Source organism: Danio rerio, chromosome 12 (assembly GCF_052040795.2).
Source record: "Danio rerio strain M-AB ecotype USA chromosome 12, GRCz13ab, whole genome shotgun sequence".
Classification (NCBI taxonomy): Eukaryota; Metazoa; Chordata; class Actinopteri; order Cypriniformes; family Danionidae; genus Danio; species Danio rerio.
Genome location: NC_141032.1, coordinates 1,495,001 through 1,512,500, shown reverse-complemented (window position 1 = coordinate 1,512,500; position 17,500 = coordinate 1,495,001). Strand labels below are relative to the sequence as shown.

General features: G+C 35.6%; 1 protein-coding gene and 2 long non-coding RNA genes across 3 annotated transcripts in view; 1 reads left to right on the top strand and 2 right to left on the bottom strand.

Annotated features, from left to right (window-relative positions):
* Window positions 1-17,500, bottom strand: part of pemt (phosphatidylethanolamine N-methyltransferase) — a gene marked incomplete at its 3' end in the record, with an annotated part of 49,364 nt that overhangs the window by 17,951 nt on the left and 13,913 nt on the right. The window contains 1 exon segment of the mRNA NM_200158.1: window positions 734-849. Within this exon segment, the coding sequence (NP_956452.1) occupies window positions 734-849 (116 nt within the window).
* The window catches only part of LOC147841244 (uncharacterized), a 2,275-nt gene continuing 1,717 nt past the window's right edge, over window positions 16,943-17,500 (bottom strand). The window contains exon 2 of the long non-coding RNA XR_015503764.1: window positions 16,943-17,500. This exon is cut by the window's right edge and continues 84 nt beyond it. This is a non-coding gene — a long non-coding RNA (uncharacterized LOC147841244).
* The window catches only part of LOC147841243 (uncharacterized), a 2,903-nt gene continuing 2,348 nt past the window's right edge, over window positions 16,946-17,500 (top strand). The window contains exon 1 of the long non-coding RNA XR_015503758.1: window positions 16,946-17,143. This is a non-coding gene — a long non-coding RNA (uncharacterized LOC147841243). The remainder of the gene's footprint in view (window positions 17,144-17,500) is intronic.

The following is a 17,500-nucleotide window of genomic DNA, read 5'->3' as shown; positions in this document are numbered from 1 at the left end:
AAATGCAAATAAAATTAAGTTAAATCTGTAAAAGAGGGGATAAAATGAAATAAACACAGTTTAATAAATGAACAAAATGCAAATAAAATAAATGAAAACGATTAAAAAAAGGACGCATTAGGGATAAAATAGAATAATAACACAAATAATAAATAAAAAAAATTGCAAAAAAATAACATTAAAAGTATCAAATTAAAGTAAAAAAACGAAGATGAAAATATAAATTATAAAATTAAAATGATTAAAAACACAGTAAATATAATGCATTATAAAAGAAAGTAAAGCCCTCTTCTGATTGATTAGATTTGAATAAACAACCTATGCATGCGGCAAACAAATAAACTACACACAATTGATCTAATTGACTATACTTTATATTACTATACCGTCCAAAACAGTCACTCTCACTCACACTCACAACACACACATATTCAAACACACACATACATTCAAACACACACAGAGTCACATGCGACATCGCTGACAGCAGCAGCAGCTCGGATACGAGAGCGTCATGGCAACAGTGAGATGAAAGAAGCGCTGAATGTGCTGCTGGTCAGATGAACACGTCACACAGATGTCACTGTATTATTATGGATGAAGCCAATATAGCAGAGCAGAGTAAACACTGAACCTGCGCTCTTATGCAGGATTGGATAAAATGGGTCAGTTGACCAATGGACAGCATTATCTGGAGAATTGCTGACATAAGAGCAGTGGTAGATGATGTTACCTGTGGCTCCGGTAAACATTGAGCAGCAGGATTAGGACGGCCAGCGAATAACAGGCCACATATGGCCCACCAAACAGACGGGTCAGACCACGAGTCCTGTGCTCCCATCGGGCAACCTGAAAAAAAACCACCAACAAATTACTGGAGGACAATTAAAACAAGTCTCTTATATTTAGCTCAAACACAAGACATCAAATTATGAAGTCAGAAATGACCCGTGCACCATTTTAACAGCAGAAAAAAGGCCCAAACAATGTTTTTTCTAACAACTATAAGGTATTTTATTCAACAATACACCATTAGTTGCTCATTAATATTCACGACAGATCCAAATAGGGTCAATTATGGACCTTCTTATTGTTGGGGGTATTTCTATAGTAAAGTACTTGAATTAATATGTTGTGGTGATTCCACAGTTGCTATGGTAACAAGGCAACTAAAACAATATAAAGAAATGACCCAACACTGTTTTTTTCAACAACTATAAGGTATTTTTATTCAACAACACACCATTAATTGCTCATTAATATTCACAACAGATCTAAATAGGGTCAATTATGGACTTTCTGATTGTTGGGGGTATTTCTAAATGACTAAAAATGACTAAATACTGTATTTTCCACAACGGTAGGGTATTTTATACAACAATACACTATTGATAGCTCATTAATATTCATGAACGATCCAAATATGGCCAATTATGGACCTTTTAATTGTAGCACTATTTCTATAGTACAGTACTTGATTTATTCTGTCGTGGTGATTCTACAGTTGCTATGGAATCACAGCAACTACAATAATATAAAGAAATGACCCAACATTTTTTTCAACAACTATAAGGTATTTTTATTCAACAACACACCATTAATTGCTCATTAATATTCACGACAGATCCAAATAGGGTCAATTATGGACTTTCTGATTGTTGGGGGTATTTCTATAATAAAGTACTTGAATAAAATATGTTGTGATTGATTCTACTGCTGCTATGGTAACACAGCAACTACAACAACATGAGGAAAAAATGACCCAATACTGTATTTTTCCACAACTATAGGGTATTTTGATATGACAATACACCATTATTAGCTCATAAACATTCATGACCAATCCAAATATGGTCAATTATGAACCATCTGATTGTTGGGGTATTTCTATAGTACAGCACTTGAAATAATCTGTTGTGTTGATTCTATAGTTGCTATGGTAACACACCGACTACAATATTATAAAGAAATGACTCAATACTCTCTTTTTCCACAATTATAAGGTATTTTGATACTACAATAAACCATTATTAGCTCATTAATTTTCATGACCGATCCAAATATGGTCAATTATGGACCTTCTGATTGTTGGGGTGTTCATGAAGTAATAGATGAACTTACCTGACCCATATACATCCTATGAAGATATCAAATAGCAATTTTATGCTCATCACAGATTTTTCATTATACCTGAAGTGACCTGTCCTCATATAGCCTGAGTTTTGTTTACAGTTCCTCCATGCATAATGCACAGCTGGTCATGATTGTGTTTCTTCATTGTCTCTGTCAGGGTTTGTTTATGATCTCTGCTCTGCTGTATAGACATATTCATAACCGTATCTCTATTGTGGGCGCTACTGGAAAGCGGCAGCTCTTATGTGAATTAACTCAAGCTAATTAAAGCGAGAGATTCCCAGTTCAGACCGGGTCGAGCTCCGCCATCACAGCAGATAAAGTGATTAATAGAAAAAAAACTCAGTCTAACGAAGATGTTCTGAGAGCCAGATGGTGCTGATGTACGGGAAGCGTTAGTAATATTCGCAATCGTAAATCCTGCAGGTCATTCCGGGTGACGGAAGTTGCTAATTGGGGAAAAAATAAAGTTTTGACTATTGCAAGACCTCGGGTTTCACAAGATGAAACAAATGAAGCAGACTGTGGGATCAGATACATATTTAATTGATGTGATGCAAAAAGAAATAAAATTGTACAATAAATTCAAGTGTGTTTGAACTGTGCTATAGTAAAGTATTTGAAATAATCTGTTGTGGTGAATCTACAATTGATATGGTAACACAACAACTATAGTGATTGATCTGTTATGGTGATTCTGCAGTTGCTATGGTAACACAACAACTATAGTAATTGATCTGTTATGGTGATTCTACAGTTGCTATGGTAACACAACTATACTAATTAATCTGTTGTGGTGATTCTACAGCTGCTATGGCAACACAACACCTATAGTAATTAATCTGTTGTGGTGATTCTACAGTTGCTATGGTAACACAACTATGATAATTAATCCGTAGGGGTGATTCTACAGTTGCTATGGTAACACAACAACTATAGAAATGAATCTGTTGTGATGATTATATGGTTGTTATGATAACACAACTGTAGTAATTAGTCTGTTGTGATGATTCTACAGTTGCTATGGTAACACAACTATAGTAATTGATCTGGTGATTTTACAGTTGCCATGGCAACAACTACAGTAATTAATCTGTTGTAGTTATTCTACTGTTGAGATGGTAACACAACAACTATAGTAATTAATCAGTTGTGGTGATTCTACAGTTGCTATAATAACACAACTACAATAATAAAAGCAAAGGACCCAATATTGTAGTTTTCTGCAGCTATGGGGTGTTTTTACTACAATACGCCACAGTTTACTGTAGTAAAAAGTAAAATATTTTACAGCATTTATTATGGATTGTCAATCCAATAAAGCTAATAATACTACAGTATGCTTGATCAGATATAGTCTGTGTTAGTAAATGCAGGACTATTGATGAAATACAGGCTTAACACTGTATGACAACGCTTCAGATGACTGTTACAGAGACTACAGCTAATCAATCTGGCAGATTCTGGAGTGCATTACAGCTCTAAAGAAAAAAAATGATCTTACATTAAACAAATACATGTATAGAGATGGAATATAAGTATATAATTTCACTCGACTGGGAAATGGAGGCCACATGTAAGGTTTGTGAGCACAATTAAGTGCACACAGCATGCCATATCATCTGATAATTGTAGGAAACAATTCCAAAAGGCAACAGACTGTGTAAAGCTTCAAAAAAAAAAAAAAATCCATGTATATGCCGAGTTCAGTGGCTAATCAGCCGGAATCAGCTGACGTGAAGTGACAGCAACAAAGCGAGCCCTAGCTGTCACTCAAGTGGCAACGCCCTTAATTATGCAGACTTATTATAACTTAATATGGCAACCCTTCATAGACTTCTTACAATCAGTATCTGTATAAACACGTATTTTCTTTCATTTTTTACATATAAACTCTTATTGTACTTCTTGCTACAAAATTGTATTCTACTTCCACATTGTTTGTCTTTTCTGCTTTGTTTTGTATGTATATTCACACAAAAATATTTGAGCGTTTTTTATATTGTTGATTGAAATTGTATAATATATATATATGCTCAAAAAAAAAAAAAATAATATATATATATATATATATAACTTAATATGGAAACAGATGAGTTATAAACAAATTCACCTCCTCATAAGCTATATGCACCAAACTCTGTCTTTGTACCAGGCTGTAAACACCTTTATCTGCTGTAAAGTCGGCCACTTCAACACTGGGGTCAATAGAAATCTGCTCTATTATGGAGGCAGGACTAGCAGAATTTCCATTAATTGCAGTTTCAGTTACTTCCGTATGAGCTTCACGAGGGAGAGCGGGAGGTTGCCGCTTGGTCCAAATGCATGCTTGCTTGCTGTGTACTCAGAAACACACCAAACTCAACAAAGCCGATATCATTTATCCCATATTTATTTTGACCTGGCTTTTACTCAGACTACATGAGCGATTTATGATGCAACGTCTGTGAAATCGACTTATTTCCTCGATTTACAACTGTGAACTGGTAACAGGACGTGACTCTCCTGGAACAATCATTCTGTCCCAACAATTAAAGTGGTCATTTTGGCACATTAGCACACAGAGAGAGTTGCACAACTCGTCGCTTTCATAATCTCAATCAAGGCTTTGCAAGACGAGCGTACATTAGTGCACTAAATGATTTGATTGCTAATTGTGACGAGCTGGTGGACGCTAATACGCCTGTTAAATGAACTGAACTGAATGTCCTGTATATGGAAATCAAAGCCAGTGGAGAGGAGCATATGAGTGATGATGATAAAGTATTATTAGCATTCAATTTGAATAGAGGAGAGGAATCCAATGTGTGTGTGTGTGTGTGAGCACGCGCATGTATGTCAGTGTGTGCTTGCAATTGTGTATGTACAAGAGTGTGTGTATGTGTGTGATTGTGTCCGTTTATGGGTTTGGAGAATGTGTGTGTGCACGCATTTGAGTATGGGCATGTGTGTTTGTGTGTGTCAGTCTGTTTATGGGTTTACATGTTTGTGCATATGTTTCTGTGTGTGTGCATGTGTGTATGTTTGACATTGTGTGAGTGTGGTTGTGCGTGTGTGCTTATTCATGTGTGTGTGTTCAGTGTATGACTGTGTGTGTGTGTGTGTGCACTTGTTTATGTGTGCCTGTATATGTGTGTGTGCATGCGTGCGTGTATTTGTGTATGTGGATGTGTGTGTGCGCATCTGTACATGTGTTTATGTGTCAAGTAAAGTATGTGTGTGTTTGTTTAAGTGTGTGTGCCTGTGTGTGTATGTGTGTGTGTGCGCGCTTCTCTGCACGTGCATTTGTGTGTGTGCATCTGTACATGTGTGTTTGTGTCAAGTATGTGTGTGTGTGTTCGAGTGTGTGTTTCTGTCCATGTATGACAGTGTGAGTCTGTGTGTGTGCATTTGTTGATGTGTGCCTGTGCGTGTGCACGTGCATTTGTGTATGTGCATCTGTGTGTGTTTATGTGTGAAGTGTGTGTTTGTTCAAGTGTGTGTGTGTGAGTGTCCAAGTATGACTGAGTTTGAATCTGTGTGTGTGTGCGCGCATTTGTTTATGTGTGCCTGTGTGTGTGTGTGTGTGTGTGTGTGTTTGCACGTGTATTTGTGTATGCGTGCATCTGTGTGTGTTTATGTGTGAAGTGTGTGTTTGTGTGTGTCTGTGTTTGTTTATGTGTGTGTGTGTCCAAGTATGACTGAGTGTGAATCTGTGTGTGTGTGTGTGTGTGTGTGTGTGCGCATTTGTTTATGTGTGCCTGTGTGTGTGTGTGTGTGTGTGTGTGTGCACATCCATTTGTGTATGTGTGCATCTGTGTGTTAATGTGTGAAGTGTGTGTTTGTTCAAGTGTGTGTGTGTGTGTGTGTCTGTGTTTGTTTATGTGTGTCCAAGTATGACTGAGTGTGAATCTGTGTGTGTGTGTGTGTGCGCATTTGTTTATGTGTGCCTGTGTGTGTGTGTGTGTGTGTGCACATGCATTTGTGTATGTGTGCATCTGTGTGTGTTTATGTGTGAAGTGTGTGTTTGTTTAAGTGTGTGTGTGTGTGTGTGTCTGTGTTTGTTTATGTGTGTGTGTGTCCAAGTATGACTGAGTGTGAATCTGTGTGTGTCTGTGTGTTTGTGTGTGTGTGTGTGCATTTGTTTATGTGTGCCTGTGTATGTGTGCATCTGTACATGCGTGTTTTTGGGTCAAGCATGTGTGTGCGTGTGTTTGTTCAAGTGTGTGTGTAAGTGTGTCCATGTATGACAGTGTGTGAATCTGTGTGCGAGTGTGCATTTGTTTATGTGTGTGCGCATATGTGCATCTGTGATTGTGTGTAAAGTGTGTGTGTCTCTAAATGTTCATGTGTGTTGTGCAAATATGTGTTTGATGGTCTGTGTGTATGTGTGTGTGAGAGTGTGTGTGTGTGTGTGTGTCTGTATGTGAATGAGTGTACATCTGTGTATGTGCATGTGTGTGTGTTCTGAGTCCAGTCCTCATTAGTAGTGTGTTTATGCACGTCAGCGCTCAAACAGAACAGAACATCCAGACGCACAAATGAAGCTGGACGGCGCCGAGCTGATGATGATGATGATGAAGGAGAAGAAGATAATGAAGATGAATACTTTTGACAGAATACACATCAATTACAGGACTTTCTGTCTATTTTAAATGATGGTCAGCTTACACCTCACAGCATGAAGGTCTCTGGTTCGAGTCCCGGCTGGGTCAGTTGACATTTCTGTGTGCAGTTTGCATGTTCTCCCTGTGTTGGCGTGGGTTTCCTCTGGGTGCTCCGGTTTCCCCCACAGTCCAAACACATGCGCTATAGGGGAACTGATCAACTAAACTGGCCGTAGTGTATGTGTGTGTGTGTGTGTGTGTGTGTGTGTGTGTGTGTGAGAATGAGTGTGTAGGGGTGTTTCCCAGTACTGGGTTGCAGCTGGAAGGGCATCCGCTGCTTAAAACATAAACTGGAATAGTTGGCGGTTCATTCCACTGAGACTAAGCCAAGGGAACTGAATGAATGATTATAAAGAAGTGAAATGATTGACTGTGAAATATTTACCCAATTTTAAGCTGAAGTATTGTATTGGTTATGCTGCTATACTAAGTACAAAAATAATAATAATAAAATAAATAATAACAACAACAAAAAAATTATAAATAATAATAATAAAATAAATAATAATAGCATTAAAATAAATAATAATAATAAACTAATAATAATAATAATAATAATAATAATAATAATAATAAATAATAATCCAAAATAATAATAATGATAATAAATAACAATAAAAACTATAATAATACTAACAATAATAATAAATAATAATAATGATAATTAAATAATAACAATAATTAAATAATAAATAATAAAAAATTATAAATAATTACAATACATGAACATAACAATAAATAATAATAATAATAATGATTAATAATAATAATAATAATAAATAATAATAATAATAAATGATAATAATAAAATAAATAATAATAAATAATAATAATACAAAACAATAATAATAATAAATAATAATGAAATTAATAATAATAAATAAAATAATAAAAATAATAATAATACTAACAATAATAATAATAATGATAATTAAAGAATAACAATAATTAAATAATAATAATAATAATGATAATAATAATATAATAAATGATAATAATAATAATAATAATAATAAATAATTACAATACATAAAAAATAACAATAAATAATAATAATGATGATAAATAATAATAATAATAATAATAAAAATAAAATAAATAATAATCAATAATCATAATAATTTAAATTAATAATAATAATTGAAATAAAATAATTAGAAGAAACAATATACTGTACCTCAATAAGTGTGGGATCATTCAGAGAAAGCAGACATGGCAGTTAATTAGTTCACCTTCTGCTAATTATGTGCAAGTTTTCTTCAGGGTTAATTAGCGAGAGTGACTGATTTAAATGTGTGATTGACGTCGCAGTGACTTACGCATGCAGGACTCCATATGATTCTGAAGTCTGACTGCAGAAACACACAAGATACTGTAAATCTGACATGCATATGCAAGTCTTAAATAACGAAAAGCGAAATCAGTAATAAATGTACATGTTAGTAATTTTTAAGGATACATTCATAATAAAGTGTGCATTTTAATGACTAATTCATTATTAACCAATTAATTAGAGCAGTTGGACAGGTGTACCTAATAAAGTGGCCAGTGAGTGTACTGATTATTGTGAGGTTTAGAAACAACATGATCAGATAAGCTTGTACATTTGAAATCTATTTGGCGTATAAGTATCGAGTACTATTGCAGAAATCTGGTTCATTTATGAATAACAGACAAACATGCATTACATAACATGCATTGATTTAAATGCATGCACAATTGATATGCAATTCAAATGCATACACCTTAAATAGAGCTAGTCGTTTCAGGAAAGATCACAGAGCCTACAGGCATCTATTGTCCACGCCTGAGATGGAAAAAAAAAATTAAAAGATCATAAACATACACACACTTTCAGCGAAAGGTGAAGCGTCGCATACAGTGACATTTTGACACCTTCTCATGAACTCAATCCTCAAGTGACGCACGGAACATCCAGCCAGCGCTCTGTAATTACGCTAAAAATATCTGTAATTAAAGTCTGCTTATGATGACTCATGGCTACAGTTTCCACTCAAAGCAACGAAGATGCACAAGTCTATTAAAGACGCTTTGTTAATTAAATCCTTCTGCGGCTTCAGGGAACCACAGGCCAGAAATATAAAACGATCCAATTAAGACGGACTAAAAACAGCAATCAAATAGCAGCAGCTGATTCGTTCTGTAGCTGACACAAAAAAAAAAACATTCATTTGCCTAAAAATGTCTTTGTAATAATGACAAAACTTTTTCATGAGAAACATGGTGCAAACACAGCAGAAAAGATGCTCAGTAGAACTTACTCTGCCCGACTGATCAAATGATCATACTCTACTCTGATTGGTCAGATGACCCTATAGTGATCTACATGGTCAGATGACCTTTCTGTGCTCTGATTGGTCAGATGATAGAACTCTGCTCTCATTGGTCAGATGACCCTACTCTGCTCTGATTGAACAGATGGCCACACTCTGCTCTGATTGGTCAAATAATCGTACTCTGCCCTGATTGGTCAAATAATCGTACTCTGCTCTGATTGGTCAAATTATCATACTCTGCTCTGACTGGTCGAATAATCCTACTCTGCTCTGATTGGTCAGGCGACCCTACTGTGCTTTGATTGGTCAGATGATCTTACTCTGTTCTGATTTGTCAGAAGACCCTACACTACCCTGATTGGTCGAATAATCCTACTCTGCTCTGATTGGTCAGGCGACCCTACTGTGCTTTGATTGGTCAGATGATCTTACTCTTTTCTCATTTGTCAGAAGACCCTACACTACCCTGAATGGTCGAACAATCCTACTCTGCCCTGATTGGCCAAATAAACATACTCTACTCTGATTGGTCAGATGCCTCTACTGTGCTTTGATTGGTCAGATTATCTTACTCTGCTCTCTGCTCTGATTGGCCAGATGATCTTACTCTGTTCTCACTTGTCAGATGACCCTACACTACCCTGATTGGTCAAATCATCCTACTCTGCTCAGATTGGTCAGATGACCTGACTCTGCCCTGATTGGTCAAATGAACATACTCTATTCTGATTGGTCAAATGCCTCTACTGTGCTTTGATTGATCATATTATCTTACTCTGCTCTCTGCTCTGATTGGCAAGATGAATTTACTCTGCTCTGATTGGTCAGATAATCTTACTCTGCCCTGATTGGCCACAAAATCCAACTCGCTTGGTCAGATGACCCTATTGTGTTATTGATTGGTCAGATAATAGTGCTCTGATTGATCAAATGATCACACTCTGCTCCGATTGGTCAGATGACCCTATTGTGATCTAATTGGTCAGATGACCCTTCTGCGCTTTGATTGGTCAGATGATAGTGCTCTAGTTGAACTTACTCAGCTCTGATTGGTCAAACCATCTCACTCTCCTCGCATTGGTCAGATGGCCCTACACTGACCTGATTCGCCAAATCATCCTACTCTGCTCTGATTGGTCAGATGACCCTATTGTAATCTAGATGGTCAGATGCCCCTACAGTGCTTTGATTGGTCAGATGATCTTACACTGCTCTCTGCTCTGATTGGTGACATGATAGTGTTCTGATTGGCCAGATGAACTAACTCTCCTCTCATTGGTCAGACGATCTTTAGTAAGGTGACACTACTCTGCTCTGATTGGACATATGATAGTGCTCTGATCTGGTCAGATTACCCTTCTCTGCTCAGATTTGAACATATCACAGTGCTCTGATTGGTTAGATGACCCTACTGTGCTCTGATTGATCAATTACTCATACTCTGCTCTGATTGGTCAGATGACCCTATGGTGATCTAATTGGTTAGATGATCCCACTGTGCTTTAATTGGCCAGCACAATTAACGATGAAGGTTTAATCAAATAATGCAGTCATGATGAGCACAATTAAAAACATTTAAAACTCATACTGATCCCATACGACTGGTCAGTAGCGTCATGGCTTTACTCTTTCCATTATGCGATCGTAAAAACTGCTATATTTGTGCGAGTGTCCACTGTACAGCCGCCATCTCCTGTATTTGTTCTCTTCTTTTATAATCCACTCCTCAACAATCTCTCCATTTCTCCCTCATGTTCCTCTCCTCCGCTGTCCTGTGCTCTGAAGTGCTCATTCATTCATTCAGACTGCTTTATGTCCAGTGTAGATGCGTCTGGAAGAAACCTCTCCGTCTCCAGAGCTCTATTATAACTCTTACATAACATAATCCTGCTCTCTAATTGAACACACAGCGTCTGCATCCGTCTTTCCTTCTAGATATTTCCATCAAAGGCGTCTTTGAAGCCTTCAGCGGACACTTTAATAACGATCCTGGAAATATCATACAAAACCTACTGAATATTGAACATTGAAGCCATGCGATTGGCTGATGGCAGATGGCCACTTTATTAGGTCCATCTGCTCAATAATGCAAATTTCTAATCAGCCAATCACATGGCAGCAGCTCAATGCATTTAGGCATGTAGACATGGTCAAGACGATTTTATTATTTATTTTTTTATTTTAACCATTAAACTCTTTCAATTAAATAAATAAAGTCAACAAAAATTGCCAGCAAGTTACTGTAAATTTTACATTAAAGGCTTTTCAGCATCTTGCCCAAATATCTAGTGCAGGGGTGCACAAACTTTTATAGTGGGCTGAAAGTAAATGTTTGCCATGGGAAATTTCCTAATTTGGGCAGCTCGGTGGCGCAGTGGGTAGCACATTCGCCTTGCAGCAAAAAGGTCGCTGGTTCAAGCCCCAGCTGGGTCAGTTGGCGTTTCTGTGTGGAGTTTGCATGTTCTCCCCGTATTTGCATAAGTGTGTATGTGTGTGAGTGAGTGTGTGTGTATGGATGTTTCCAAGTGATTGGTTGCAGCTGGAAGGGCATCCGCTGCGTAAAATATATGCTGGATAAGTTGGTGGTTCATTCCACTGTGGTAAACTCAGATTAATAAAGGGAGTAAGCCAAAAAAAAAAATGAATGAATGAATTAAATTAATATTGATTAATCATTCATTCATTTTCTTTTTGGCTATAAATAATAATGAAACAAAACAATAATATTAATAAATAATAAGGAAATTAATAATAATAAATAATAATAATAAAAAAATAATAATACTAACAATAATAATAATAATGATAATTAAAGAATAACAATAATTAAATAATAATAATAATAATAATGATAATAATAATATAATAAATGATAATAATAATAATCATGATAAATAATAATAATAAAAAATAATAATAAATAATTATAATAATTTAATAATCTCTTTCAATTAAATAAATAAAGTCAACAAAAATTGCCAGCAAGTTACTGTAAATTTTACATTAAAGGCTTTTCAGCATCTTGCCCAAATATCTAGTGCAGGGGTGCCCAAACTTTTATAGTGGGCCGAAAGTAAATGTTTGCCATGGGAAATTTCCTAATTTTGGCAGCTCGGTGGCGCAGTGGGTAGCACAATTGCCTTGCAGCAAAAAGGTCGCTGGTTCAAGCCCCAGCTGGGTCAGTTGGCGTTTCTGTGTGGAGTTTGCATGTTTGCATTAATCATTCATTAATTTTCTTTTTGGCTTAGTCCCTTTATTAATCCAGGGTCGCCACAGCGGAATGAACCGCCAACTTATCCAGCAAGTTTTTACGCAGCAGATGCCCTTCCAGCAGCAACCCATCTCTGGGAAACATCCACACACACATTCACACACAACGAACAATTTAGCCTACCCAATTCACCTGTACCGCATGTGTTTGGACTGTGGGGGAAACCGGAGCACCCGGAGGAAACCCACGTGAACGCAGGGAGAACATACAAACTCCACACAGAAACGCCAACTGACCCAGGGCTCAAACCAGCGACCTTCTTGCTGTGAGGCGACAGCACTACCTACTGCGCCACTGCCTCACCCCCATATTGATTATTGATAAATATATATATATTAAAAATAAATAAATAAATACAGGCGGGCTAATATATCTCTATTCAATTGTATATACATGTCAGATGACAAAAAAAATGAATAAACAAAGATGCTGGTTTTCTGACCCACATTTCGTCTGGGCTCTGAGAGCTTCATGAATCATGTGCTTGTCATTATGAGTGTGATAATGCTGCAACTGGAGCACTGTGTGTCATATGGATCACTGGGAGACTGAAACCACTGATAAACGTTGCATAAAAACCCAGCAGGATGACCCGAAAAACCCCAAACATCACACGGGCAGGGCAGAGCAGGTCAACAGAAACAAACCCCACGGCTTCATCACACAGCCAAGAAGAAAATGAGCTCATGACGTCTGAAAACACACACACTGGGGGAAACACAGACATATGAAGAACAAACTTCTGAAAGGCTGATCTCACAGGATAACTCTGAACTTACACAAATAGAAACGTGATAACTGAGCACAAACTGCACAGCTGAAGTCAGATTTATTATAGCCCTCATGAATATTTTCCCCCAATTTTTTGTTTAACGCAGAGAAGACTTTTGTTCAACACATTTCTAAACATAATAGTGTTAATTACTCATCTCTGATGACAGCACACAATATTAGACTGGATATTAGACTAGTGTTCAGCTTAAAGTGGCATGTAAAGGCTTCACTAGGGTAATTAGGGTAAAGTTAGGGTAATTAGGCAAGTCATTGTATAACAGTGGTTTGTTCTGGAGACAATCCAACACTAATATTGCTGAAGGGGCCAATAATATTGACCATAAAATTGGTTTAAAACAATTAAAAACTGCTTTTATTCTAGCCCAAATAAAACAAAAAAGACTTTCTCCTGAAGAACAAATATTAGAGAAATTTTTAATTTTGGGGAAACAAAGTGCAGTGCAGGGTTTCTGATTATGTGATCTTATGTGCTGATTTTCCCGCAGTGAGGAACAGCTTATTTTACATTGTGTGTGTGTGTGTGTAAAGTGGATCGAGACGTCCTCTACTTCAGCCTGACCTTTACATTCACACTGAGCTTAACACTTATTCTGCACACACACATACACACACACTTACACATTAACACACAGTACAGACACACACACATACACATAAATACAACACACACCTAGTATAGTACAGAGACACACACACACACAAATACAGCACACATGCATGAAAAATACAAAATACAAGCGCGAACACATGCACAAATACAGACACATATTTACATACAGAGACAGAAACACATGCACACACGCACACACACACACCAATAGTGCATAGTGTATATTATTGTTATTATTATTATTTATTGCAGTCATTGCTTATTATTGTTAATCATTATGTATTATAGTTTATTTTTTTAATTATTATTATTATTACTATAATCGTTTATCATTGTTATTTTTATTATTGTTTTTGTTCATTAGGTCATTGTTTATAATTATAATTATCATTGTTTTATTATTTCTATTAATATTAATGTTGTCATCATTTATTATTGCCATAGTTCATTATTATTTTTATTATTAATAAAATTAATAATTTTATCATGCATTACAGTCTTTGCTTATTTTATTATTATTATTATTAATGTCATTATGTATTATTGTTTATTATTATAATTATTTATTGCTATTATCATAATTTATTATTATACATTATTACTAAAAAAATTATTATTATCATTATGTAATGTTATAATTATTTTTTAATTATTATTATTATTATTAATGCTGCTGTTGTTGACATTAGGTTGTTTATTATTATTATTATTATGCTTAATTATTTGTATTAATATTTTTCTTGTCAATCTATTATTGCCATATGTATTATTATTATTATCATTATTATTATTATTATTATTGCCATTATGTATAATTTCCATAGTTTATTATTATTATTATTGTTGTTGTTGTTATTTTTATCATGTATTATTGTTACTGTTTATTAATCTTATTGTTCCTATTATTGTTGTTATATAATTTCTATTAATATTGTTGTCATTATTATTTATTGCCATAGTTTTATTATTATTATTATTATTATTGCCTTTATATATAATTGAAGCAGTTTTATTATTATTATTATTATTAATATTATCATCATCATCCTCATCATCATCAATTAATATAGTACTTTTAAATTTTCATGAAATCTTTAAAAAGTCAAAAAGTCTTTTTGGGACGCTATAAAAACAACAAAACCGAACAGAAACATAAATGCAGCAGAGTTTAGCGCTGACCTCAGATGACTGAATTTAATGAAGAGCCGCTCACTGCCTTACAGCAGCAAAAAAAAAAATGAAGAGAAGAGAAAAATAAACGAGGGCTCGGCTCAGAAAATGTGAATAAATGAAAGATCTGTGTGTGTCTGTGATTCCAGGAACAGCTGGCCATGACTGCTAATGTGGATATTATCACTATATCACTTACCCTTTACTCAGAATACAGCAATCAAGAGTTCAGGACAACTGATGAGGGTCAGCGAGTACATTTAACATTCCAGTATCATCATTTCATACAGATATGTGCTGATTATGCTGAATAATTCAAAGATATCATGAACAATTTATGCATTAGGTCTCTGGTTCGAGTCCCGGCTGGGTCAGTTGGTGTTTCAGTGTGGAGTTTGCATGTTCTCCCCATGTTGGTGTGGGTTTCCCCCACACCCCATACACATGCACTATAGGGGAATTGATCAACTAAATCGGCCGAAGTATATGAGTGTGTGTGTTTCCCAGTACTGGGTTACAGCTGGAGGGGCATCCGTTGTGTAAAACATATGCTGGAATAACTGGTGGTTCATTCCCCTGTGGTGAACCCTCATGTATAAAAGGACTAAGCAAAAGGAAAATGAATGAATTAATAATAATTAATAAAGAAACTGTGGACAGTAATTAAATATTCAATCTGTTTTTCAACATTTACATAATGCTGCCACAAAGATACTGACATGAGAACTGCTGATAGAGAAACATTAGGAAATACAGACATCTAAGGTACAAAAGATTAATTTGCATGATCATGAAACATAATATGCATCGACCAATTATTCCAAATGCACTCAACAAAATAAAAAAACCTGCTTCTAATTTATTTTTGTCATCTCAGACGGTGTGAAGCAGCTCTACGCGGCCTGTTTACCACTGCGAGTCTTTCACACATTCCCTCTAAAATAGCAGTGCGTCTGTTTTATCTGCTGTGATTCCTTTAAAAGCCACTCTAATGTTTGCTTGAGAGCATATGAAGGCCGCAAATGAAAAAAAAAGGCTGAAATGTCTTTAAAAGGACTCTAAATGTGGACTTCTAATGCAGTGTGAATGAGGGAAAGTGCTGAGAAGAAAAAAATAAGCATAAAGACAAGCAGAGAGATGTATGCTGTGGATAAAAGCTGTCTGGTAAACACAGAGCCACTGAAAGCGCAGTGTTTAAATGAGAGAGTGTGTGTGTGTGTGAGTGTGTGTTGTGTATAAATGCATCTGGATAAAAACTGACAAAAAGCACCATTTGCATGACAAAACACACATCTCTGCTGGATTCTCAACACTCAACGCCTAACATGCAACAGAGCTGTCTTCATTCTGAGACTTCTAAGGGCTCGTTCACACTGATATTTCGAAAAATGTTGGAAACCTGTAACCATTGACTTCCATTGTAGTTGTTTTTCATATGCAAGTCAATGGTTACACCCAGAACGTCCTTTGCTCACCCTCTATCTGCTGCAAACCTGTTTGACTTTCTTTCTTAGAAGATATTTCAAAAAATGTTGTAAACCTTTAATTATTGACTTGCACTGTATTTATTTTTCCTAAGTCAATGGTAACAGAAAAAACTTCATTTACTCACTCTTCATTTGTTCCAACTTTCCATCTTTCTTTCTTTCTTTCTTTCTTTCTTTCCTTCCAGGAAGATATTTCGAAAAATGTTGGAAACCTGTAACCATTGACTTCCATTGTAGTTGTTTTTACTTTGCAAGTCAATGGTTACAGCCAAAACATCATTTACTGACCCTACATTTGTTCCTAACCTGTTTGATTTTCTTTTTCTTTCTTTCTTTCTTTCTTTCTTTCTTTCTTTCTTTCTTTCTGACAAAGAAGATATTTCGAAAAATCTTGGAAACCTGTAACCATTGACATCCATTGTAGTTGTTTTCCTATACAAGTCAATGGTTACACCCAAAACGTCATTTACTCACCCTCAATTTGCTGCAAACCTGTTTGACTTTCTCTTTCTTTCTTTCATTCTTTCTTTCTATTTACAAGGAAGATATTTCAATACATGTTAAAAACCTGTAACCATTGACTTCCATTGTATTTGTTTTTCCTATGTAAGTCAATGGTTACAGTTAAAACATCATTAACTAACATTTATTTTGTTCCAAACCTGACTTTCATTCTTTCTGACAAAGAAGATATTTCGAAAAATGTTGGAAACCTGTAACCATTGACATCCATTGTAGTTTTTTTTCCTATGTAAGTCAATGGTTACACCCAAAACGTCATTTACTCACCCTCAATTTGCTGCAAACCTGTTTGACTTTCTCTTTCTTTCTTTCTTTCTTTCTTTCCCACAAGGAAGATATTTCAATACATGTTGAAAACCTGTAACCATTAACTTCCATTGTATTTGTTTTTCCTATGTAAGTCAATGGTTACAGTCAAAACATCATTTACTCAACCTCTATTTATTCCAAACCTGTCTGACTTTCATTCTTTCAGACAAAGGAAGATACTTCAAAAAATGTTGAACACCTGTAACCATTGACTTGCATTGTAGTTGTTTTTCCTATGCAAGTCAATGGTTACAGCCAAA